The sequence below is a fragment of the Salmo trutta genome, chromosome 20, assembly GCF_901001165.1.
Source record: "Salmo trutta chromosome 20, fSalTru1.1, whole genome shotgun sequence".
Taxonomy (NCBI): domain Eukaryota; kingdom Metazoa; phylum Chordata; class Actinopteri; order Salmoniformes; family Salmonidae; genus Salmo; species Salmo trutta.
The window spans coordinates 1,578,629-1,605,238 of record NC_042976.1 but is presented as its reverse complement, the minus strand read 5'-3'; the positions used below and the strand labels follow the sequence as shown (position 1 = coordinate 1,605,238).

At 41.3% G+C, this 26,610-nt stretch overlaps 1 protein-coding gene across 1 annotated transcript in view; it reads right to left on the bottom strand.

Moving 5' to 3' along the window:
- Positions 1-26,610, bottom strand: part of ankzf1 (ankyrin repeat and zinc finger peptidyl tRNA hydrolase 1) — a 72,981-nt gene that overhangs the window by 15,147 nt on the left and 31,224 nt on the right. The window contains exons 4-7 of the mRNA XM_029703718.1: positions 10,888-10,990; positions 9,315-9,520; positions 7,500-7,609; positions 6,367-6,520 (exon numbers count right to left, since the gene is read on the bottom strand). Coding sequence (XP_029559578.1) covers positions 6,367-6,520; positions 7,500-7,609; positions 9,315-9,520; positions 10,888-10,990 — 573 coding nt within the window. The remainder of the gene's footprint in view (positions 1-6,366; positions 6,521-7,499; positions 7,610-9,314; positions 9,521-10,887; positions 10,991-26,610) is intronic.

Genomic DNA, 26,610 nt, shown 5'->3' with positions numbered 1-26,610 from the left:
AGCATGGTATTGTTTATTAATAACAAACCACTGTATTCCTCTTCATGACTGAGATGATCAAACAGTCTTGCGTCCGCCTGGGCCACGAAGCTAATTAAAAACAGTAGGTGCAAACTTAACCATTGGATCATTTGTCAATTATTGAGCTAGTCTGTATTAAAAATTTATATATCTGACCAATCCTTTTTATAGTCCAAGGGGGGGTTCTACTAAACTATATGGAATTGTTTTAAGATTATCACGGACCATTGAGATATTTGATTTAGAATGTTAGGACCCTTCTAGGTATGAAATAATATATAATTTTCGGGGATTAAACATTGAATTTGTCCTTACTGCAATTAGAGTATATTAACGCATTGAATAACAAATTCATACATTGAAAAACAGATAGTAAAAAAAGTTTTAAAATGTCTGTCTTATATCTGAGTGATACAAGAAAGATCAGGAATTTACATATATTTTTTTTAACCTAAACATAACCCTTTTTTTGTGGCACTAAACTACTTTACTTTCTGAATTTGTATTTTAAATGTTTTCACACCCCTTGACTTCTTCCACACTTTTTGTGTTACAGAATATTATTAATATTGCTGAATACTTTCCGAAGGCACTATAAGTAGTAGTTGTTACCATACCAACATTTTACTAACAATACGATACCAGGCCAAGTATCACCATACCAACATTTTACTAACGATACGATACCAGGCCAAGAATCACCATACCAACATTTTACTAACGATGCCAGGCCAAGTATCACCATACCAACATTTTACTAACGATACCAGGCCAAGAATCCCCATACCAACATTTTACTAACGATACCAGGCCAAGTATCACCATACCAACATTTTACTAACGATACCAGGCAAAGAATCACCATACCAACATTTTACTAACGATACCAGGCCAAGTATCACCATACCAACATTTTACTAACGATACGATACCAGGCCAAGAATCACCATACCAACATTTTACTAACGATACGATACCAGGCCAAGAATCACCTTACTAACGATACGATACCAGGCCAAGAATCACCATACCAACATTTTACTAACGATACCAGGCCAAGTATCACCATACCAACATTTTACTAACGATACCAGGCCAAGTATCACCATACCAACATTTTACTAACGATACCAGGCCAAGTATCACCATACCAACATTTTACTAACGATACCAGGCCAAGTATCACCATACCAACATTTTACTAACGATACCAGGCCAAGAATCACCATACCAACATTTTACTAACGATACGATACCAGGCCAAGAATCACCATACCAACATTTTACTAACGATACCAGGCCAAAAATCACCATACCAACATTTTACTAACGATACCAGGCCAAGTATCACCATACCAACATTTTACTAACGATACCAGGCCAAGAATCACCATACCAACATTTTACTAACGATACCAGGCCAAGTATCACCATACCAACATTTAACTAACGATACCAGGCCAAGTATCACCATACCAACATTTTACTAACAATACGATACCAGGCCAAGTATCACCATACCACCATTTTACTAACGATACCAGGCCAAGAATCACCATACCACCATTTTACTAACGATACGATACCAGGCCAAGTATCACCATACCAACATTTTACTAACGATACCAGGCCAAGTATCACCATACCAACATTTTACTAACGATACCAGGCCAAGTATCACCATACCAACATTTTACTAACGATACCAGGCCAAGAATCACCATACCAACATTTTACTAACGATACCAGGCCAAGTATCACCATACCAACATTTTACTAACGATACCAGGCCAAGAATCACCATACCAACATTTTACTAACGATACCAGGCCAAGAATCACCATACCAACATTTTACTAACGATACCAGGCCAAGTATCACCATACCAACATTTTACTAACGATACCAGGCCTAGTATCACCATACCAACATTTTACTAACGATACGATACCAGGCCAAGAATCACCATACCAACATTTTACTAACGATACGATACCAGGCCAAGAATCACCATACCAACATTTTACTAACGATACCAGGCCAAGAATCACCATACCAACATTTTACTAACGATACCAGGCCAAGTATCACCATACCAACATTTTACTAACGATACCAGTCCAAGTATCACCATACCAACATTTTACTAACGATACCAGGCCAAGAATCACCATACCAACATTTTACTAACGATACGATACCAGGCCAAGAATCACCATACCAACATTTTACTAACGATACGATACCAGGCCAAGAATCAACATACCAACATTTCACTAACGACACCAGGCCAAGTATCACCATACCAACATTTTACTAACGATACCAGGCCAAGTATCACCATACCAACATTTAAAGTATTTACAGAGTAGTATCATGATACCACATACTGCATAATGATCTCTACACCGCCCTTCCCCACTGGACAAAAGGAACACCTATGTGAAAATGCTGTTCATTGACTACAGCTCAGCGTTCAACACCATAGTGCCCTCAAAGCTCATCACTAAGCTAAGGACCCTGGGACTAAACACCTCCCTCTGCAACTGGATCCTGGACTTCCTGGCGGGCCGCCCCCAGGTGGTGAGGGTAGGCAACAACATCTGCCACGCTGATCCTCAACACGGGGGCCCCTCAGGGGTGCGTGCTCAGTCCCCTCCTGTACTCCCTGTTCACTCATGACTCCACGTCCAGGGATGACTCCAACACCGTCATTAAGTTTGCAGACGACGCAACAGTGGTAGGCCTGATCACCAACAACAACGAGACAGCCTATAGGGAGGAGGTCAGAGACCTGGCCGGGTGGTGCCAGGACAACAACCTCTCCATCAACGTAACCAAGACGGAGATGATTGTGGACTACAGGAAAAAGAGGACCGAGCACGCCCCCATTCTCATCGACAGGGCTGTAGTGGAGCAGGTTGAGAGCTTCAAGTTCCTTGATGTCCACATCACCAACAAACTAACATGGTCCAAGCACACCAAGACAGTTGTGAAGAGGGCACGACAAAGCCTACAAGGCCCTAGAAATTGTCCAAGACTCCAGCCACCCTAGTCATAGACTGTTCTCTCTGCTACCGCATGGCAAGCGGTACCGGAGCACCAAGTCTAGGTCCAAAAGGCTTCTTAACAGCTTCTACCCCCCAAACCATAAGGCTCCTGAACAGCTAATCAAATGGCTACCCAGACTATTTGCATTGCCCCCTCCCTCACCCTCTTTTACACCACTGCTACTCTGTTATTATCTATGAATAGTCACTTTATTAACTCTACCTACATGTACATATTACCTCAATTACCTCGACACTGGTGGCCCCTGTATATAGCCTCCACATTGACTCTGTACCGGTACCCCCTGTATATAGCCTCCACATTGACTCTGTACCGGTACCGCCTGTATATAGCCTTCACATTGACTCTGTACCGTAATACCCTGTATATTGACTCTGTACCGTAATACCTTGTATATTGCCCCCACGTTGACTCTGTACCGTAATACCCTGTATATAGCCTCCACATTGACTCTGTACCGTAACACCCTGTATATAGCCTCCACATTGACTCTGTACCGTAACACCCTATTGTTATTTCCTGCTGCTCTTTAATCATGTTAATCTTATCTCTTACTTTTTAATTTTCTTAACTGCATTGTTGGTTAAGGGCTTGTTAGTCAGCATTTCACTATAAGGTCTACTACACCCGTTGTATTCAGCATTTCACTATAAGGTCTACTACACCTGTTGTATTCAGCATTTCACTGTGAGGTCTACTACACCTGTTGTATTCAGCATTTCACTGTGAGGTCTACTACACCCGTTGTATTCAGCATTTCACTGTAAGGTCTACTACACCTGTTGTATTCAGCATTTCACTGTGAGGTCTACTACACCCGTTGTATTCAGCATTTCACTGTAAGGTCTACTACACCTGTTGTATTCAGCATTTCACTGTGAGGTCTACTACACCTGTTGTATTCAGCATTTCACTGTGAGGTCTACTACACCTGTTTAGTCAGCATTTCACTGTGAGGTCTACTACACCTGTTGTATTCAGCATTTCACTGTAAGGTCTACTACACCTGTTGTATTCAGCATTTCACTGTGAGGTCTACTACACCTGTTGTATTCAGCATTTCACTGTAAGGTCTACTACACCTGTTGTATTCAGCATTTCACTGTGAGGTCTACTACACCTGTTGTATTTAGCATTTCACTGTGAGGTCTACTACACCCGTTGTATTCAGCATTTCACTGTAAGGTCTACTACACCTGTTGTATTCAGCATTTCACTGTGAGGTCTACTACACCTGTTGTATTCAGCATTTCACTGTGAGGTCTACTACACCTGTTGTATTCAGCATTTCACTGTAAGGTCTACTACACCTGTTTAGTCAGCATTTCACTGTGAGGTCTACTACACCCGTTGTATTCAGCATTTCACTGTGAGGTCTACTACACCTGTTGTATTCAGCATTTCACTGTGAGGTCTACTACACCTGTTGTATTCAGCATTTCACTGTAAGGTCTACTACACCTGTTGTATTCAGCATTTCACTGTAAGGTCTACTACACCTGTTAAATTCGGCACGTGACAAACATTTATTTGATTTGAAAATGAAGTGGACCTGTGCATACAAGAGACTAGTTGTTGACTAGGCAATGTGCCACCATCATGTCAGATTATCATTTCGTGAAATAGTGCCACTGTGTGGTCAAACAGAACATTACGTTCATTAATGTGTGTCCAAGAGATGATCATATCTTAACCTAAAACCTGTTTGGGATAGGGGGCAGTATTTTCACGTTCGGATGAAAAGCGTGCCCAGAGTAAACTGCCTGGTCCTCTGGCCCAGAGTCAAATATTTGCATATTATTAGTAGATTTGGATAGAAAACACTCTGAAGTTTCTAAAACTGTTTGAATGATATCTGTGAGTATAACAGAACTCATATGGCAGGCAAAAACCTGAGAAAAATCCAACCAGGAAGTGGGAAATCTGAGGCTTGTAGTTTTTCAAGTGATTTCCTAGCCAAACTACAGTGTCTGTGGGGTCATTTTGCACTTCCTAAGGCTTCCACTAGATGTCAACAGTCTTTATTACCTTGTTTCATGCTTCTTCTGTTACTGGGGAGAGAATAAGAGACCATTCAATCAGTGGACTGTCTTAGGACAATGAGTTGTTTTAGGACAACTCATTGTCTTAGGACAATGAGTTGTTTACTGCGCAGTCACGCAGGCGCACCGTTCCTTCTTTTTCCTCTGTAATGAATACGCTATTGTCCGGTTGGAATATTATCTAATATTTCTGTTAAAAAGACCCTAAGGATTGATTGTAAACATCGTTTGACATGTTTCTACGAACGGTAATGGAACATTTGGACTTTTCGTCTCTGGTTTTGCGCTCGCGCATTTTGTCTTTGGATAGTGATCTGAACGCGCGAACAAAAGGAGGTATTTGGACATAAATATGGGAGTTTATCGAACAAAACAAACATTTCTTGTGGAAGTGGGAGTCCTGGGAGTGCATTCCGACGAAGATCAGCAAAGTGAAGATTTATAATACAATTTCTGAGTTTTGTTGACTCCAGAACTTGGTGGGTAACTGTATAGCTTGCTTTGATGGCTGAGCTCTGTACTCAGAATATTGAACAATGTGCTTTCGCCGTAAAGCTGTTTTGAAATCTGACACAGCGGTTGCATTAAGGAGAAGTGTATCTATAATTCTTTCAATAACTGTTGTAAATTTTATCAACGTTTATGATGAGTATTTTTGTAAATTGATGTGCTCATTCATCGGAGGTTATGGAGGCAATACATTTTCTGAACATCACGCGCCAATGTAAAATGGGGTTTTTGGATATAAATATGAACTTTATCGAACAAAACATACATGTATTGTGTAACATTGAGTCCTGGGAGTGTCATCTGATGAAGATCGTCAAAGGTTAGTGATTAATTTTAGCTGTATATCTGGTTTTTGTGACGCCTCTCCTTGCTTGGAAAATGGCTGTGTGGTTTTTCTTGTCAAGGTGATGTCCTAACATAATCTAATGTTATGCTTTCGCCGTAAAGCCTTTTTGAAATCGGACAATGTGGTTGGATTAACGAGAAGTTTATCTTTAAAATGGTGTAAAATAGTTGATTGTTTGAGAAATTTGAATTATGGAGATTTTTGTTGTTTTGTATTTCGCGCCCTGCTATTCCATTGGCTGTTGGCTAGGGGGTCCCGCTAGCGGAATGTCTGTCCTCAACAGGTTTAATAATTAAGTTCTGGCTAATCAGAGGAAAACCAAAATGTGCTTTCCCAGTTAGTCCAGACACATCAAAAGAAGAGTAGTTGTGTTGCCTTGACTAGTGCAGCCTCGTTGTATCGCCTCAGGGCAGCTCCCGCTGATTTAGGAGCATGACTGCTGTTCTTAGCATCTCTCAGACCCTGGGCTGTCCCCCGCTTGGCTCTCACAGTGTACCGATGGAACGTCTTGTGCTGCAACACCTCTCTCCTGGAACAGTGGAACAGATTAATCATCTTTTAGTACTGAGAGGAAGAGACTTACAGTGCATTCAGAAAGACCACTTGACCTTTTTTCCACATTTTGTTACGTTACAGCCTTATTCTAAAATTGATTCAAAAAAAAAAAAAAGTTTCTCCCCTGACCAATCTACACATAATATGCTGCAGAAATGTTTTGGTACCCTTCCCCAGATCTGTGCCTCAACACAATCCTGTCTCGGAGCTCTACGGACAATTCCTTCGACCTCATGGTTTGGTTTTTGGTCTGACATGTACTGTCAACTGTGGGACCTTATATAGACAGGTGTGTGCCCTTCCAAATCATGTCCAATCAATTGAATCTACCACAGGTGGACTCCAATCAAGTTGTAGAAACATCTCAAGGATGATCAATGTTAACAGGATGCACCTGAGCTCAATTTCGAGTCTCATAGCAAAGGGTCTGAATACTGATGTAAGTAAGGTATTTCTGTTTTTTATTTTTATTCATTTGCAATGTAGTGCCCTACCCACCCAGGGCACTACCCCCCTACACAGGACACTACTTTAGACCTGAGCCCTACAGAGCACCATTTAGAGAATATGGTACCATTTGAGACCACTACAGCAATAGAGAATATGGTACCATTTGAGACCACTACAGCAATAGAGAATATGGTACCATTTGAGACCACTACAGCAATAGAGAATATGGTACCATTTGAGACCACTACAGCAATAGAGAATATGGTACCATTTGAGACCACTACAGCAATAGAGAATATGGTACCATTTGAGACCACTACAGCAATAGAGAATATGGTACCATTTGAGACCACTACAGCAATAGAGAATATGGTACCATTTGAGACCACTATAGCAATAGAGAATATGGTACCATTTGAGACCACTATAGCAATAGAGAATATGGTACCATTTGAGACCACTATAGCAATAGAGAATATGAAGCCAGGCTTCTCATCACTGACCCTTGAAACACAGCTCCAGCGAAGTGTCCGCCACCTGCCATCAGAATGACCCACGTAGTCTTGTTACTGAGACTTTGTAGAGAGGTCACCAGGTCTTCCTCTATGGCAGACTGAAATGCATATAGTCTTGTTAACGAGACTGTAGAGAAACCACCATGTCAAATCAAATCATATTGGTCACATACACATATTTAGCAGATTATGTTATTGCGGGTGTAGTGAAATGCTTGTGTTCCCAGCTCCAACAGTGGAGTAGCATCTAACAAAGAAATAACACAAAAAAAAGTGATACTGCAAAGTTGCTTAGGAGCTACAAGCAGAGCCGCCATGTCTGAGGAGCTACAAGCAGAGCCGCCATGTCTGAGGAGCTACAAGCAGAGCCGCCATGTCTGAGGAGCTACAAGCAGAGCCGCCATGTCTGAGGAGCTACAAGCAGAGCCGCCATGTCTGAGGAGCTACAAGCAGAGCCGCCATGTCTGAGGAGCTACAAGCAGAGCCGCCATGTCTGAGGAGCTACAAGCAGAGCCGCCATGTCTGAGGAGCTACAAGCAGAGCCGCCATGTCTGAGGAGCTACAAGCAGAGCCGCCATGTCTGAGGAGCTACAAGCAGAGCCGCCATGTCTGAGGAGCTACAAGCAGAGCCGCCATGTCTGAGGAGCTACAAGCAGAGCCGCCATGTCTGAGGAGCTACAAGCAGAGCCGCCATGTCTGAGGAGCTACAAGCAGAGCCGCCATGTCTGAGGTGCTAGAAGCAGAGCCGCCATGTCTGAGGAGCTACAAGCAGAGCCGCCATGTCTGAGGAGCTACAAGCAGAGCCGCCATGTCTGAGGAGCTACAAGCAGAGCCGCCATGTCTGAGGAGCTACAAGCAGAGCTGCCATGTCTGTCATGTCTGAGGAGCTACAAGCAGAGCTGCCATGTCTGAGGAGCTACAAGCAGAGCTGTCATGTCTTAGGAGCCATCTTTACGGTCTTCCTCTACGGCAGACTGAAATACAGAGTGGATTAAATAATGTGTCTGAAAAGTTCTCTTTGACTCATCTGTCCATAGAACATAATTCCAAGAGTCTTGATGATCATCCAGGTGCTTTTGGCAAACTGGAGTCAACGTTTTGGAAGACATGGGTCCCATTATGTCTGGAGAAAACCAAACACTGCATTCCACAGTAAGCTGAAGAGCAGCTGGGTCATGCAGCAAGACAATGATCCAAAACCCACAAACAAGTCTACATGAAAATGGCTAAAAAGCAACAAATGTGAAGTTTTGGAATGGCCTAGTCCAAGTCCAGATCTAATCCCAACTGAGATGTTGTGGCAGGACCTGAAATTAGCAGTTCATGCTGGAAAACCCACAAATGTATCTGAGTTAAAGTAGTTCTGCATGGAAGAGTGGACCACAACTCCTCCATAGTGATGTGAGAGACTGATCAACAACGACAGGAAGTGTTTGTTTGGAGTCATTACAGCTAAAGGTGGTACAACCAGTTAATGAGTGAAAGGGGGTAATTACTTTTATTGCACAAGGGGCATTGGCTGTTGTATAACTTTGTTTATGAAATAAGTACATAACTGTCCACTAAGGTTCACTTGATCTATTATTAGGTTTTGGATGAAGATTTGATAATTCAGTATCAAAAAAATATGTAAAAGTAGATACAAATTTGAAAAAAGGGGGGGGAGGGCAAATACTTTTTTCACAGCACTGTAACTCAATCATATAACATAGAAGTCATTCTTCATTCATTCATTCATTCATTCTCAAGGGAGGTTGATTATTTTGTGTTAAAAGAGTCCCCACAAGTCCGTCCGAGTCTCACCTTGCTCTGCAGAACACAGCGGTAGACAGCCAGGTACTGGCCCTGAGAGTTCTGGAACACGACCCGGTTGCCGAGGCGACCGACGGATTCCGCTTCCAGAACACCGTCATCCTTCTGTAGAGGAGCGACCTCAGTGTTGTCCACAACCCAGTCGCTGTCTGGTTCCTCGTCCTCCGAGTCAGAACCTGAGATGCTAGACATGTCTCCTGTGGACAGACCAAATTACTTTGTACAAATAAGAGTAGAATGAATTAGAAAAAAAAACAAGGGTTGCATCTTAAAATACAGTGCACTGCTTTTTTGACCAGCACTTATGGTTGAAAGTAGTGCACTATATAGGGAATAGGGTACCATTAGACACAGCCCTTGTCTGTCTTCATTCTATTCCATTGTAGATACTGATTTGCTCTGTCTAGCAAAATCTAAGTTAAGATTTTTATTTGAAAGTCAATTTATTTTCAGTAATAATGCATAAGGTGATGGGTCAGGTAACGTTAGGTTGAAAAGGTAGACTCATCGAGAGAACGTAGATGCACCAAGTAAACAGTAGTGGGTTAATTCCCGTAGCTATCCCCAGTGTTGTAGGGAGTCCGGTCTCCAGACCACAGAGTGTCTCGGTGGTTGCCGTGGTGTCACACGTCAGATACATTTTATACTTGTTCTTGACTCTGTCTCGAACAGCGAGGACTCGTCATTTCTTCCCCAGACCAGCGGAGTAAAAAAAAAAAAAGACACTCCATTCGGTAAGTGCATAAAACCACGTCGCCAGGCCAAATATATACACTCTCCTTCAACGAAGCATTAATACCCGCAGCCTTTATATCTAGCATAGACATGTTCGACCCTTCGGAGGCAACCCTTTTAGGCCGTCGGCGGAGGCGACCCTTTTGGGCCGTCGGCAGCAGCAACCCTTTTGGAGTAGCCTACACAATCGTAACGCACCTGAAATATATTCACATGGGTACCACACAGCCTAGTTTCAGCAGAATATAATCTGCAGGGAACAAGAGTGTGCAGCTCTCATCTGGTTCTGGCATGGAGCAGCTCACAGAAGAATGACATCGGTAGCCGGTAGGGTAGGAAAGACTTTTCAACTTCCAGTAAATGCAACTTAAGTTTTGGTCCGAAGTCTTGGTTAGTAGGCTGTTTGTGATGGGCATGGGCGGGCCTGGGTGGGCCCCCACCCAATCAAATATTATACAATATTATTACAAAACTACTTCTCAGCACCTCACAAAAATATACAGGACCAGTCATAAGTTTGGACACACCTACTCATTTAAGGGTTTTTCTTTATTTTTTACATTGTAGAATAATAGTGAAGACGTCAAAACTATGAAATAACACATATTGAATCATGTCGTAACCAAAAAAAAAATAAAATAAAACAAATCAAAATATATTTTATGTTTGAGATTCTTCAAAGTAGCCACCCTATTCCTTGATGACAGCTTTGCAAACTCTTGGCATTCTCTCAACCAGCTTCATGAAGTGGTTACGTCTGGCCGTCTCCCACGACATCCTTAAACATTAAAATAGAGTATCTGATTTGGTTCTGAGTGCCCAGACTCACCTACACCTGTCTTCCTCTCAAACTCCTCCACTGTGGAAGGTGTTTGACCAGATCGTTTCTGCCTCAGGTTGAAACGGTGCCAGTCAAGCTTGTAGTGCTCCATCTGAAAGTAAAAATTAAACTTCACATCTAAATAACTGACTAGTACCATACCGCTAGAATATTTCTCAATTCTGAGATATTAAATGTTATTTCCTAGACTGGATCCCAAAAAATCTTTTGTTTCATAAACTAAAAAAAAAAGATTGCATATTTCAGTTTGGATCCATGCTTCTGAGGCTAGTTTGTCCCACTGGATATTAAAGGATACTTCAGGATTGTCATGTAGGGGTCCTTTATCTAATTCCCCCAGAGTCAGATGAATTCATGGATACCATTTTTAGGTCTCTTGTGTCCCAGTATGAAGGAAGTCGGAGGTAGTTTCGCGAGCCGATGCTAACTAGCGTTAGCGCGATGACTTGAAGTCTACGGTATTCACTAGAATATATATAATATACTTCCAAGTCATTGCGCTAACGCTAGTTAGCAACTTCCTTTTAACTGGATGCAGAGACATAAAAATGTTATCCAGGAGTTCATCTGACTCTGGGTCAGTAGATAAAGGGCCCCCTCTGACTCCGGGTCAGTAGATAAAGGGCCCCCTCTGACTCCGGGTCAGTAGATAAAGGGCCCCCTCTGACTCTGGGTCAGTAGATAAAGGGCCCCCTCTGACTCCGGGTCAGTAGATAAAGGGCCCCCACTGACTCCGGGTCAGTAGATAAAGGGCCCCCTCTGACTCCGGGTCAGTAGATAAAGGGCCCCCTCTGACTCCGGGTCAGTAGATAAAGGGCCCCCTCTGACACCGGGTCAGTAGATAAAGGGCCCCCTCTGACTCCGGGTCAGTAGATAAAGGGCCCCCTCTGACTCCGGGTCAGTAGATAAAGGGCCCCCTCTGACTCCGGGTCAGTAGATAAAGGGCCCCCTCTGACACCGGGTCAGTAGATAAAGGGCCCCCTCTGACTCCGGGTCAGTAGATAAAGGGCCCCCTCTGACTCCGGGTCAGTAGATAAAGGGCCCCCTCTGACTCCGGGTCAGTAGATAAAGGGCCCCCTCTGACTCCGGGTCAGTAGATAAAGGGCCCCCTCTGACTCCGGGTCAGTAGATAAAGGGCCCCCTCTGACTCCGGGTCAGTAGATAAAGGGCCCCCTCTGACTCCGGGTCAGTAGATAAAAGGCCCCCTCTGACTCCGGGTCAGTAGATAAAGGGCCCCATCTGACTCCGGGTCAGTAGATAAAGGGCCTCATCTGACTGGGTCAGTAGATAAAGGACCCAATCTGACTCTGGGTCAGTAGATAAAGGGCCTCATCGCCAAAATCCTGCTGTATCCCTTTAAAAAAGGTTAAGATTCACCCATTATTAACGTTATATCATTTTGGGTATCCCCAAGCAATGTTCTATCGAATCCCGGTGTCATTTCATGTTTTTCACATGTTTGTTGCATTCTTGGCCTGGTATCGTTAGTAAAATGTTGGTATGGTGATACTTGGCCTGGTATCGTTAGTAAAATGTTGGTATGGTGATACTTGGCCTGGTATCGTATCGTTAGTAAAATGTTGGTATGGTGATTCTTGGCCTGGTATCGTTAGTTAAATGTTGGTATGGTGATTCTTGGCCTGGTATCGTTAGTAAAATGTTGGTATGGTGATACTTGGCCTGGTATCGTATCGTTAGTAAAATGTTCGTATGGTGATTCTTGGCCTATTATCATATCGTTAGTAAAATGTTGGTATGGTGATTCTTGGCCTGGTAACGTTAGTAAAATGTTGGTATGGTGATACTTGGCCTGGTATCGTATCGTTAGTAAAAATGTTGGTATGGTGATACTTGGCCTGGTATCGTTAGTTAGTAAAATGTTGGTATGGTGATATTTGGCCTGGTATCGTTAGTAAAATGTTGGTATGGTGATTCTTGGCCTGGTATCGTATCGTTAGTAAAATGTTGGTATGGTGATACTTGGCCTGGTATCGTTAGTAAAATGTTGGTATGGTGATTCTTGGCCTGGTATCGTATCGTTAGTAAAAATGTTGGTATGGTGATTCTTGGCCTGGTATCGTTCGTAAAATGTTGGTATGGTGATTCTTGGCCTGGTATCGTTAGTAAAATGTTGGTATGGTGATTCTTGGCCTGGTATCGTTAGTAAAATGTTGGTATGGTGATTCTTGGCCTGGTATCGTTAGTAAAATGTTGGTATGGTGATTCTTGGCCTGGTATCGTTAGTAAAATGTTGGTATGGTGATTCTTGGCCTGGTATCGTTAGTAAAATGTTGGTATGGTGATTCTTGGCCTGGTATCGTTAGTAAAATGTTGGTATGGTGATTCTTGGCCTGGTATCGTTAGTAAAATGTTGGTATGGTGATTCTTGGCCTGGTATCGTTAGTAAAATGTTGGTATGGTGATTCTTGGCCTGGTATCGTATCGTTAGTAAAATGTTGGTATGGTGATACTTGGCCTGGTATCGTATCGTTAGTAAAATGTTGGTATGGTGATACTTGGCCTGGTATCGTATCGTTAGTAAAATGTTGGTATGGTGATACTTGGCCTGGTATCGTTAGTAAAAATGTTGGTATGGTGATACTTGGCCTGGTATCGTTAGTAAAATGTTGGTATGGTGATACTTGGCCTGGTATCGTATCGTTAGTAAAATGTTGGTATGGTGATTCTTGGCCTGGTATCGTTAGTTAAATGTTGGTATGGTGATTCTTGGCCTGGTATCGTTAGTAAAATGTTGGTATGGTGATACTTGGCCTGGTATCGTATCGTTAGTAAAATGTTCGTATGGTGATTCTTGGCCTATTATCATATCGTTAGTAAAATGTTGGTATGGTGATTCTTGGCCTGGTAACGTTAGTAAAATGTTGGTATGGTGATACTTGGCCTGGTATCGTATCGTTAGTAAAAATGTTGGTATGGTGATACTTGGCCTGGTATCGTTAGTTAGTAAAATGTTGGTATGGTGATTCTTGGCCTGGTATCGTATCGTTAGTAAAATGTTGGTATGGTGATACTTGGCCTGGTATCGTTAGTAAAATGTTGGTATGGTGATTCTTGGCCTGGTATCGTATCGTTAGTAAAAATGTTGGTATGGTGATTCTTGGCCTGGTATCGTTCGTAAAATGTTGGTATGGTGATTCTTGGCCTGGTATCGTTAGTAAAATGTTGGTATGGTGATTCTTGGCCTGGTATCGTTAGTAAAATGTTGGTATGGTGATTCTTGGCCTGGTATCGTTAGTAAAATGTTGGTATGGTGATACTTGGCCTGGTATCGTTAGTAAAATGTTGGTATGGTGATTCTTGGCCTGGTATCGTTAGTAAAATGTTGGTATGGTGATTCTTGGCCTGGTATCGTTAGTAAAATGTTGGTATGGTGATTCTTGGCCTGGTATCGTTAGTAAAATGTTGGTATGGTTTTATCGTTAGTAAACTGTTGGTATGGATTGCCTGGTATCGTATCGTTAGTAAAATGTTGGTATGGTGATACTTGGCCTGGTATCGTATCGTTAGTAAAATGTTGGTATGGTGATACTTGGCCTGGTATCGTATCGTTAGTAAAATGTTGGTATGGTGATACTTGGCCTGGTATCGTTAGTAAAAATGTTGGTATGGTGATACTTGGCCTGGTATCGTTAGTAAAATGTTGGTATGGTGATACTTGGCCTGGTATTGTTAGTAAAATGTTGGTATGGTGATACTTGGCCTGGTATCGTTAGTAAAATGTTGGTATGGTGATACTTGGCCTGGTATCGTATCGTTAGTAAAATGTTGGTATGGTGATTCTTGGCCTGGTATCGTTAGTTAAATGTTGGTATGGTGATTCTTGGCCTGGTATCGTTAGTAAAATGTTGGTATGGTGATACTTGGCCTGGTATCGTATCGTTAGTAAAATGTTCGTATGGTGATTCTTGGCCTATTATCATATCGTTAGTAAAATGTTGGTATGGTGATTCTTGGCCTGGTAACGTTAGTAAAATGTTGGTATCGTGATACTTGGCCTGGTATCGTATCGTTAGTAAAAATGTTGGTATGGTGATACTTGGCCTGGTATCGTTAGTTAGTAAAATGTTGGTATGGTGATATTTGGCCTGGTATCGTTAGTAAAATGTTGGTATGGTGATTCTTGGCCTGGTATCGTATCGTTAGTAAAATGTTGGTATGGTGATACTTGGCCTGGTATCGTTAGTAAAATGTTGGTATGGTGATTCTTGGCCTGGTATCGTATCGTTAGTAAAAATGTTGGTATGGTGATTCTTGGCCTGGTATCGTTCGTAAAATGTTGGTATGGTGATTCTTGGCCTGGTATCGTTAGTAAAATGTTGGTATGGTGATTCTTGGCCTGGTATCGTTAGTAAAATGTTGGTATGGTGATTCTTGGCCTGGTATCGTTAGTAAAATGTTGGTATGGTGATTCTTGGCCTGGTATCGTTAGTAAAATGTTGGTATGGTGATACTTGGCCTGGTATCGTTAGTAAAATGTTGGTATGGTGATTCTTGGCCTGGTATCGTTAGTAAAATGTTGGTATGGTGATTCTTGGCCTGGTATCGTTAGTAAAATGTTGGTATGGTGATTCTTGGCCTGGTATCGTATCGTTAGTAAAATGTTGGTATGGTGATACTTGGCCTGGTATCGTATCGTTAGTAAAATGTTGGTATGGTGATACTTGGCCTGGTATCGTATCGTTAGTAAAATGTTGGTATGGTGATACTTGGCCTGGTATCGTTAGTAAAAATGTTGGTATGGTGATACTTGGCCTGGTATCGTTAGTAAAATGTTGGTATGGTGATACTTGGCCTGGTATCGTATCGTTAGTAAAATGTTGGTATGGTGATTCTTGGCCTGGTATCGTTAGTTAAATGTTGGTATGGTGATTCTTGGCCTGGTATCGTTAGTAAAATGTTGGTATGGTGATACTTGGCCTGGTATCGTATCGTTAGTAAAATGTTCGTATGGTGATTCTTGGCCTATTATCATATCGTTAGTAAAATGTTGGTATGGTGATTCTTGGCCTGGTAACGTTAGTAAAATGTTGGTATGGTGATACTTGGCCTGGTATCGTATCGTTAGTAAAAATGTTGGTATGGTGATACTTGGCCTGGTATCGTTAGTTAGTAAAATGTTGGTATGGTGATTCTTGGCCTGGTATCGTATCGTTAGTAAAATGTTGGTATGGTGATACTTGGCCTGGTATCGTTAGTAAAATGTTGGTATGGTGATTCTTGGCCTGGTATCGTATCGTTAGTAAAAATGTTGGTATGGTGATTCTTGGCCTGGTATCGTTCGTAAAATGTTGGTATGGTGATTCTTGGCCTGGTATCGTTAGTAAAATGTTGGTATGGTGATTCTTGGCCTGGTATCGTTAGTAAAATGTTGGTATGGTGATTCTTGGCCTGGTATCGTTAGTAAAATGTTGGTATGGTGATTCTTGGCCTGGTATCGTTAGTAAAATGTTGGTATGGTGATTCTTGGCCTGGTATCGTTAGTAAAATGTTGGTATGGTGATTCTTGGCCTGGTATCGTTAGTAAAATGTTGGTATGGTGATTCTTGGCCTGGTATCGTTAGTAAAATGTTGGTATGGTGATTCTTGGCCTGGTATCGTATCGTTAGTAAAATGTTGGTATGGTGATACTTGGCCTGGTATCGTATCGTTAGTAAAATGTTGGTATGGTGATACTTGGCCTGGTATCGTATCGTTAGTAAAATGTTGGTATGGTGATACTTGGCCTGGTATCGTTAGTAAAAATGTTGGTATGGTGATACTTGGCCTGGTATCGTTAGTAAAATGTTGGTATGGTGATACTTGGCCTGGTATTGTTAGTAAAATGTTGGTATGGTGATACTTGGCCTGGTATCGTTAGTAAAATGTTGGTATGGTGATACTTGGCCTGGTATCGTATCGTTAGTAAAATGTTGGTATGGTGATACTTGGCCTGGTATCGTTAGTAAAATGTTGGTATGGTGATACTTGGCCTGGTATCGTTAGTAAAATGTTGGTATGGTGATACTTGGCCTGGTATCGTTAGTAAAATGTTGGTATGGTGATTCTTGGCCAGGTATCGTATCGTTAGTAAAATGTTGGTATGGTGATTCTTGGCCTGGTATCGTATCGTTAGTAAAATGTTGGTATGGTGATTCTTGGCCTGGTATCGTTAGTAAAATGTTGGTATGGTGATTCTTGGCCTGGTATCGTATCGTTAGTAAAATGTTGGTATGGTGATTCTTGGCCTGGTATCGTTAGTAAAATGTTGGTATGGTGATTCTTGGCCTGGTATCGTATCGTTAGTAAAATGTTGGTATGGTGATTCTTGGCCTGGTATCGTTAGTAAAATGTTGGTATGCTGATACTTGGCCTGGTATCGTATCGTTAGTAAAATGTTGGTATGGTGATTCTTGGCCTGGTATCGTTAGTAAAATGTTGGTATGGTGATTCTTGGCCTGGTATCGTTAGTAAAATGTTGGTATGGTGATACTTGGCCTGGTATCGTATCGTTAGTAAAATGTTGGTATGGTGATTCTTGGCCTGGTATCGTTAGTAAAATGTTGGTATGGTGATACTTGGCCTGGTATCGTTAGTAAAATGTTGGTATGGTGATACTTGGCCTGGTATAGTATCGTTAGTAAAATGTTGGTATGGTGATACTTGGCCTGGTATCGTATCGTTAGTAAAATGTTGGTATGGTGATACTTGGCCTGGTATCGTTAGTAAAATGTTGGTAAGGTGATTCTTGGCCTGGTATCGTTAGTAAAATGTTGGTATGGTGATTCTTGGCCTGGTATCGTTAGTAAAATGTTGGTATGGTGATACTTGGCCTGGTATCGTATCGTTAGTAAAATGTTGGTATGGTGATTCTTAGCCTGGCATCGTATCGTTAGTAAAATGTTGGTATGGTGATTCTTAGCCTGGTATCGTTAGTAAAATGTTGGTATGGTGATTCTTGGCCTGGTATCGTATCGTTAGTAAAATGTTGGTATGGTGATTCTTGGCCTGGTATCGTTAGTAAAATGTTGGTATGGTGATACTTGGCCTGGTATCGTTAGTAAAATGTTGGTATGGTGATACTTGGCCTGGTATCGTATCGTTAGTAAAATGTTGGTATGGTGATACTTGGCCTGGTATCGTATCGTTAGTAAAATGTTGTTATGGTGATACTTGGCCTGGTATCGTTAGTAAAAATGTTGGTATGGTGATACTTGGCCTGGTATCGTTAGTAAAATGTTGGTATGGTGATACTTGGCCTGGTATCGTTAGTAAAATGTTGGTATGGTGATTCTTGGCCTGGTATCGTTAGTAAAATGTTGGTATGGTGATTCTTGGCCTGGTATCGTTAGTAAAATGTTGGTATGGTGATACTTGGCCTGGTATCGTATCGTTAGTAAAATGTTGGTATGGTGATTCTTGGCCTGGTATCGTATCGTTAGTAAAATGTTGGTATGGTGATTCTTGGCCTGGTATCGTTAGTAAAATGTTGGTATGGTGATTCTTGGCCAGGTATCGTATCGTTAGTAAAATGTTGGTATGGTGATTCTTGGCCTGGTATCGTTAGTAAAATGTTGGTATGGTGATTCTTGGCCTGGTATCGTATCGTTAGTAAAATGTTGGTATGGTGATTCTTGGCCTGGTATCGTTAGTAAAATGTTGGTATGGTGATTCTTGGCCTGGTATCGTATCGTTAGTAAAATGTTGGTATGGTGATTCTTGGCCTGGTATCGTTAGTAAAATGTTGGTATGCTAATACTTGGCCTGGTATCGTATCGTTAGTAAAATGTTGGTATGGTGATTCTTGGCCTGGTATCGTTAGTAAAATGTTGGTATGGTGATTCTTGGCCTGGTATCGTTAGTAAAATGTTGGTATGGTGATACTTGGCCTGGTATCGTATCGTTAGTAAAATGTTGGTATGGTGATTCTTAGCCTGGTATCGTTATTAAAATGTTGGTATGGTGATTCTTGGCCTGGTATCGTTGGTATGGTGATACTTGGCCTGGTATCGTTAGTAAAATGTTGGTATGGTGATACTTGGCCTGGTATAGTATCGTTAGTAAAATGTTGGTATGGTGATACTTGGCCTGGTATCGTATCGTTAGTAAAATGTTGGTATGGTGATACTTGGCCTGGTATCGTTAGTAAAATGTTGGTATGGTGATTCTTGGCCTGGTATCGTTAGTAAAATGTTGGTATGGTGATACTTGGCCTGGTATCGTATCGTTAGTAAAATGTTGGTATGGTGATTCTTAGCCTGGTATCGTTAGTAAAATGTTGGTATGGTGATTCTTGGCCTGGTACCGTATCGTTAGTAAAATGTTGGTATGGTGATTCTTGGCCTGGTATCGTTAGTAAAATGTTGGTATGGTGATACTTGGCCTGGTATCGTATCGTTAGTAAAATGTTGATATGGTGATACTTGGCCTGGTATCGTATCGTTAGTAAAATGTTGGTATGGTGATACTTGGCCTGGTATCGTTAGTAAAATGTTGGTATGGTGATTCTTGGCCTGGTATCGTTAGTAAAATATTGGTATGGTGATTCTTGGCCTGGTATCGTTAGTAAAATGTTGGTATGGTGATTCTTGGCTTGGTATCGTTAGTAAAATGTTGGTATGGTGATACTTGGCCTGGTATCGTTAGTAAAATGTTGGTATGGTGATTCTTGGCCTGGTATCGTATCGTTAGTAAAATGTTGGTATGGTGATTCTTGGCCTGGTATCGTATCGTTAGTAAAATGTTGGTATGGTGATTCTTGGCCTGGTATCGTATCGTTAGTAAAATGTTGGTATGGTGATTCTTGGCCTGGTATCGTTAGTAAAATGTTGGTATGGTGATTCTTGGCCTGGTATCGTTAGTAAAATGTTGGTATGGTGATTCTTGGCCTGGTATCGTTAGTAAAATGTTGGTATGGTGATACTTGGCCTGGTATCGTTAGTAAAATGTTGGTATGGTGATACTTGGCCTGGTATCGTTAGTAAAATGTTGGTATGGTGATACTTGGCCTGGTATCGTATCGTTAGTAAAATGTTGGTATGGTGATTCTTGGCCTGGTATCGTATCGTTAGTAAAATGTTGGTATGGTGATTCTTGGCCTGGTATCGTTAGTAAAATGTTGGTATGGTGATACTTGGCCTGGTATCGTATCGTTAGTAAAAATGTTGGTATGGTGATACTTGGCCTGGTATCGTTAGTAAAATGTTGGTATGGTGATTCTTGGCCTGGTATCGTATCGTTAGTAAAATGTTGGTATGGTGATACTTGGCCTGGTATCGTTAGTAAAATGTTGGTATGGTGATTCTTGGCCTGGTATCGTTAGTAAAAATGTTGGTATGGTGATACTTGGCCTGGTATCTTTAGTAAAAATGTTGGTATGGTGATTCTTGGCCTGGTATCGTATCGTTAGTAAAAATGTTGGTATGGTGATTCTTGGCCTGGTATCGTTAGTAAAATGTTGGTATGGTGATTCTTGGCCTGGTATCGTTAGTAAAATGTTGGTATGGTGATTCTTGGCCTGGTATCGTATCGTTAGTAAAATGTTGGTATGGTGATACTTGGCCTGGTATCGTTAGTAAAATGTTGGTATGGTGATACTTGGCCTGGTATCGTTAGTAAAATGTTGGTATGGTGATTCTTGGCCTGGTATCGTTAGTAAAATGTTGGTATGGTGATACTTGGCCTGGTATCGTATCGTTAGTAAAATGTTGGTATGGTGATACTTGGCCTGGTATCGTTAGTAAAATGTTGGTATGGTGATACTTGGCCTGGTATCGTTAGTAAAATGTTGGTATGGTGATACTTGGCCTGGTATCGTTAGTAAAATGTTGGTATGGTGATACTTGGCCTGGTATCGTTAGTAAAATGTTGGTATGGTGATTCTTGGCCTGGTATCGTTAGTAAAATGTTGGTATGGTGATTCTTGGCCTGGTATTGTTAGTAAAATGTTGGTATGGTGATACTTGGCCTGGTATCGTTAGTAAAATGTTGGTATGGTGATACTTGGCCTGGTATCGTTAGTAAAATGTTGGTATGGTGATACTTGGCCTGGTATCGTTAGTAAAATGTTGGTATGGTGATACTTGGCCTGGTATCGTATCGTTAGTAAAATGTTGGTACGGTGATACTTGGCCTGGTATCGTTAGTAAAATGTTGGTATGGTGATACTTGGCCTGGTATCGTTAGTAAAATGTTGGTATGGTGATTCTTGGCCTGGTATCGTATCGATAGTAAAATGTTGGTATGGTGATTCTTGGCCTGGTATTGTTAGTAAAATGTTGGTATGGTGATACTTGGCCTGGTATCATATCGTTAGTAAAATGTTGGTATGGTGATACTTGGCCTGGTATCGTTAGTAAAATGTTGGTATGGTGATACTTGGCCTGGTATCGTATCGTTAGTAAAATGTTGGTACGGTGATACTTGGCCTGGTATCGTTAGTAAAATGTTGGTATGGTGATTCTTGGCCTGGTATCGTATCGTTAGTAAAATGTTGGTATGGTGATACTTGGCCTGGTATCGTTAGTAAAATGTTGGTATGGTGATACTTGGCCCGGTATCGTTAGTAAAATGTTGGTATGGTGATACTTGGCCCGGTATCGTTAGTAAAATGTTGGTATGGTGATACTTGGCCCGGTATCGTTAGTAAAATGTTGGTATGGTGATTCTTGGCCTGGTATCGTATCATTAGTAAAATGTTGGTATGGTGATTCTTGGCCTGGTATCGTTAGTAAAATGTTGGTATGGTGATTCTTGGCCTGGTATCGTATCGTTAGTAAAATGTTGGTATGGTGATACTTGGCCTGGTATCGTTAGTAAAATGTTGGTATGGTGATACTTGGCCTGGTATCGTTAGTAAAATGTTGGTATGGTGATACTCTGCCTGGTATCGTATCGTTAGTAAAATGTTGGTATGGTGATTCTTGGCCTGGTATCGTTAGTAAAATGTTGGTATGGTGATTCTTGGCCTGGTATCGTTAGTAAAATGTTGGTATGGTGATACTTGGCCTGGTATCGTATCGTTAGTAAAATGTTGGTATGGTGATTCTTAGCCTGGTATCGTTAGTAAAATGTTGGTATGGTGATTCTTGGCCTGGTATCGTATCGTTAGTAAAATGTTGGTATGGTGATACTTGGCCTGGTATCGTTAGTTAGTAAAATGTTGGTATGGTGATACTTGGCCTGGTATCGTATCGTTAGTAAAAATGTTGGTATGGTGATACTTGGCCTGGTATCTTTAGTAAAAATGTTGGTATGGTGATTCTTGGCCTGGTATCGTATCGTTAGTAAAAATGTTGGTATGGTGATTCTTGGCCTGGTATCGTTAGTAAAATGTTGGTATGGTGATTCTTGGCCTGGTATCGTTAGTAAAATGTTGGTATGGTGATTCTTGGCCTGGTATCGTTAGTAAAATGTTGGTATGGTGATTCTTGGCCTGGTATCGTATCGTTAGTAAAATGTTGGTATGGTGATACTTGGCCTGGTATCGTTAGTAAAATGTTGGTATGGTGATACTTGGCCTGGTATCGTTAGTAAAATGTTGGTATGGTGATTCTTGGCCTGGTATCGTTAGTAAAATGTTGGTATGGTGATACTTGGCCTGGTATCGTATCGTTAGTAAAATGTTGGTATGGTGATACTTGGCCTGGTATCGTTAGTAAAATGTTGGTATGGTGATACTTGGCCTGGTATCGTTAGTAAAATGTTGGTATGGTGATACTTGGCCTGGTATCGTTAGTAAAATGTTGGTATGGTGATACTTGGCCTGGTATCGTTAGTAAAATGTTGGTATGGTGATTCTTGGCCTGGTATCGTTAGTAAAAATGTTGGTATGGTGATTCTTGGCCTGGTATCGTTAGTAAAATGTTGGTATGGTGATACTTGGCCTGGTATAGTATCGTTAGTAAAATGTTGGTATGGTGATACTTGGCCTGGTATCGTATCGTTAGTAAAATGTTGGTACGGTGATACTTGGCCTGGTATCGTTAGTAAAATGTTGGTATGGTGATACTTGGCCTGGTATCGTTAGTAAAATGTTGGTATGGTGATTCTTGGCCTGGTATCGTATCGTTAGTAAAATGTTGGTATGGTGATTCTTGGCCTGGTATTGTTAGTAAAATGTTGGTATGGTGATACTTGGCCTGGTATCATATCGTTAGTAAAATGTTGGTATGGTGATACTTGGCCTGGTATCGTTAGTAAAATGTTGGTATGGTGATACTTGGCCTGGTATCGTATCGTTAGTAAAATGTTGGTACGGTGATACTTGGCCTGGTATCGTTAGTAAAATGTTGGTATGGTGATTCTTGGCCTGGTATCGTATCGTTAGTAAAATGTTGGTATGGTGATACTTGGCCTGGTATCGTTAGTAAAATGTTGGTATGGTGATACTTGGCCCGGTATCGTTAGTAAAATGTTGGTATGGTGATACTTGGCCCGGTATCGTTAGTAAAATGTTGGTATGGTGATACTTGGCCCGGTATCGTTAGTAAAATGTTGGTATGGTGATTCTTGGCCTGGTATCGTATCATTAGTAAAATGTTGGTATGGTGATTCTTGGCCTGGTATCGTTAGTAAAATGTTGGTATGGTGATTCTTGGCCTGGTATCGTTAGTAAAATGTTGGTATGGTGATTCTTGGCCTGGAATCGTATCGTTAGTAAAATGTTGGTATGGTGATACTTGGCCTGGTATCGTTAGTAAAATGTTGGTATGGTGATACTTGGCCTGGTATCGTTAGTAAAATGTTGGTATGGTGATACTCTGCCTGGTATCGTATCGTTAGTAAAATGTTGGTATGGTGATTCTTGGCCTGGTATCGTTAGTAAAATGTTGGTATGGTGATTCTTGGCCTGGTATCGTTAGTAAAATGTTGGTATGGTGATACTTGGCCTGGTATCGTATCGTTAGTAAAATGTTGGTATGGTGATTCTTAGCCTGGTATCGTTAGTAAAATGTTGGTATGGTGATTCTTGGCCTGGTATCGTATCGTTAGTAAAATGTTGGTATGGTGATACTTGGCCTGGTATCGTTAGTAAAAATGTTGGTATGGTGATACTTGGCCTGGTATCGTTAGTAAAATGTTGGTATGGTGATACTTGGCCTGGTATCGTATCGTTAGTTAAATGTTGGTATGGTGATACTTGGCCTGGTATCGTTAGTAAAAATGTTGGTATGGTGATTCTTGGCCTGGTATCGTTAGTAAAATGTTGGTATGGTGATTCTTGGCCTGGTATCGTTAGTAAAACGTTGGTATGGTGATTCTTGGCCTGGTATCGTTAGTAAAATGTTGGTATGGTGTTACTTGGCCTGGTATCGTTAGTAAAATGTTGGTATGGTGATTCTTGGCCTGGTATCGTTAGTAAAATGTTGGTATGGTGATACTTGGCCTGGTATCGTTAGTAAAATGTTGGTATGGTGATTCTTGGCCTGGTATCGTTAGTAAAATGTTGGTATGGTGATTCTTGGCCTGGTATCGTTAGTAAAATGTTGGTATGGTGATTCTTGGCCTGGTATCGTTAGTAAAATGTTGGTATGGTGATACTTGGCCTGGTATCATTAGTAAAATGTTGGTATGGTGATTCTTGGCCTGGTATCGTATCGTTAGTAAAATGTTGGTATGGTGATTCTTGGCCTGGTATCGTATCGTTAGTAAAATGTTGGTATGGTGATTCTTGGCCTGGTATCGTTAGTAAAATGTTGGTATGGTGATACTTGGCCAGGTATCGTTAGTAAAATGTTGGTATGGTGATTCTTGGCCTGGTATCGTTAGTAAAATGTTGGTATGGTGATTTTTGGCCTGGTATCGTTAGTAAAATGTTGGTATGGTGATTCTTGGCCTGGTATCGTTAGTAAAATGTTGGTATGGTGATACTTGGCCCGGTATCGTTAGTAAAATGTTGGTATGGTGATTCTTGGCCTGGTATCGTATAGTTAGTAAAATGTTGGTATGGTGATTCTTGGCCTGGTATCGTTAGTAAAATGTTGGTATGGTGATTCTTGGCCTGGTATCGTTAGTAAAATGTTGGTATGGTGATTCTTGGCCTGGTATCGTTAGTAAAAATGTTGGTATGGTGATTCTTGGCCTGGTATCGTATCGTTAGTAAAATGTTGGTATGGTGATTCTTGGCCTGGTATCGTTAGTAAAATGTTGGTATGGTGATTCTTGGCCTGGTATCGTTAGTAAAATGTTGGTATGGTGATACTTGGCCTGGTATCATTAGTAAAATGTTGGTATGGTGATTCTTGGCCTGGTATCGTATCGTTAGTAAAATGTTGGTATGGTGATTCTTGGCCTGGTATCGTATCGTTAGTAAAATGTTGGTATGGTGATTCTTGGCCTGGTATCGTTAGTAAAATGTTGGTATGGTGATACTTGGCCTGGTATCGTTAGTAAAATGTTGGTATGGTGATTCTTGGCCTGGTATCGTTAGTAAAATGTTGGTATGGTGATTTTTGGCCTGGTATCGTTAGTAAAATGTTGGTATGGTGATTCTTGGCCTGGTATCGTTAGTAAAATGTTGGTATGGTGATTCTGGGCTTGGTATCGTATCGTTAGTAAAATGTTGGTATGGTGATACTTGGCCTGGTATCGTTAGTAAAATGTTGGTATGGTGATACTTGGCCTGGTATCGTTAGTAAAATGTTGGTATGGTGATACTTGGCCTGGTATCGTATCGTTAGTAAAATGTTGGTATGGTGATACTTGGCCTGGTATCGTATCGTTAGTAAAATGTTGGTATGGTGATACTTGGCCTGGTATCGTTAGTTAGTAAAATGTTGGTATGGTGATACTTGGCCTGGTATCGTATCGTTAGTAAAAATGTTGGTATGGTGATACTTGGCCTGGTATCTTTAGTAAAAATGTTGGTATGGTGATTCTTGGCCTGGTATCGTATCGTTAGTAAAATGTTGGGTATGGTGATTCTTGGCCTGGTATCGTTAGTAAAATGTTGGTATGGTGATTCTTGGCCTGGTATCGTTAGTAAAAGTTGGTATGGTGAGTCTTGGCCTGGTATCGTTAGTAAAAATGTTGGTATGGTGAGTCTTGCCTGTATCGTATCGTTAGTAAAATGTTGGTATGGTGATACTTGGCCTGGTATCGTTAGTAAAATGTTGGTATGGTGATACTTGGCCTGGTATCGTTAGTAAAATGTTGTATGGTGATTCTTGGCCTGGTATCGTTAGGTAAAATGTTTGGGTATGGTGATACTTGGCCTGGTATCGTATCGTTAGTAAAATGTTGGTATGGTGATAACTTGGCCTGGTATCGTTAGTAAAATGTTGGTATGGTGAACTTGGCCTGGTATCGTTAGTAAATGTTGGTATGGTGATACTTGGCCTGGTATCGTTAGTAAATGTTGGTATGGTGAACTTGGCCTGGTATCGTTAGTAAAATGTTGGTATGGTGATTCTTGGCCTGGTATCGTTAGTAAAATGTTGGTATGGGTGATTCTTGGCCTGGTATTGTTAGTAAAATGTTGGTATGGTGATACTTGGCCTGGTATCGTTAGTAAAATGTTGGTATGGTGATACTTGGCCTGGTATCGTTAGTAAAATGTTGGTATGGTGATCTGGCCTGGTATCGTATCGTTAGTAAAATGTTGGTATGGTGATACTTGGCCTGGTATCGTTAGTAAAATGTTGGTATGGTGATACTTGGCCTGGTATCGTTAGTAAAATGTTGGTATGGTGATTCTTGCCTGGTATCGTATCG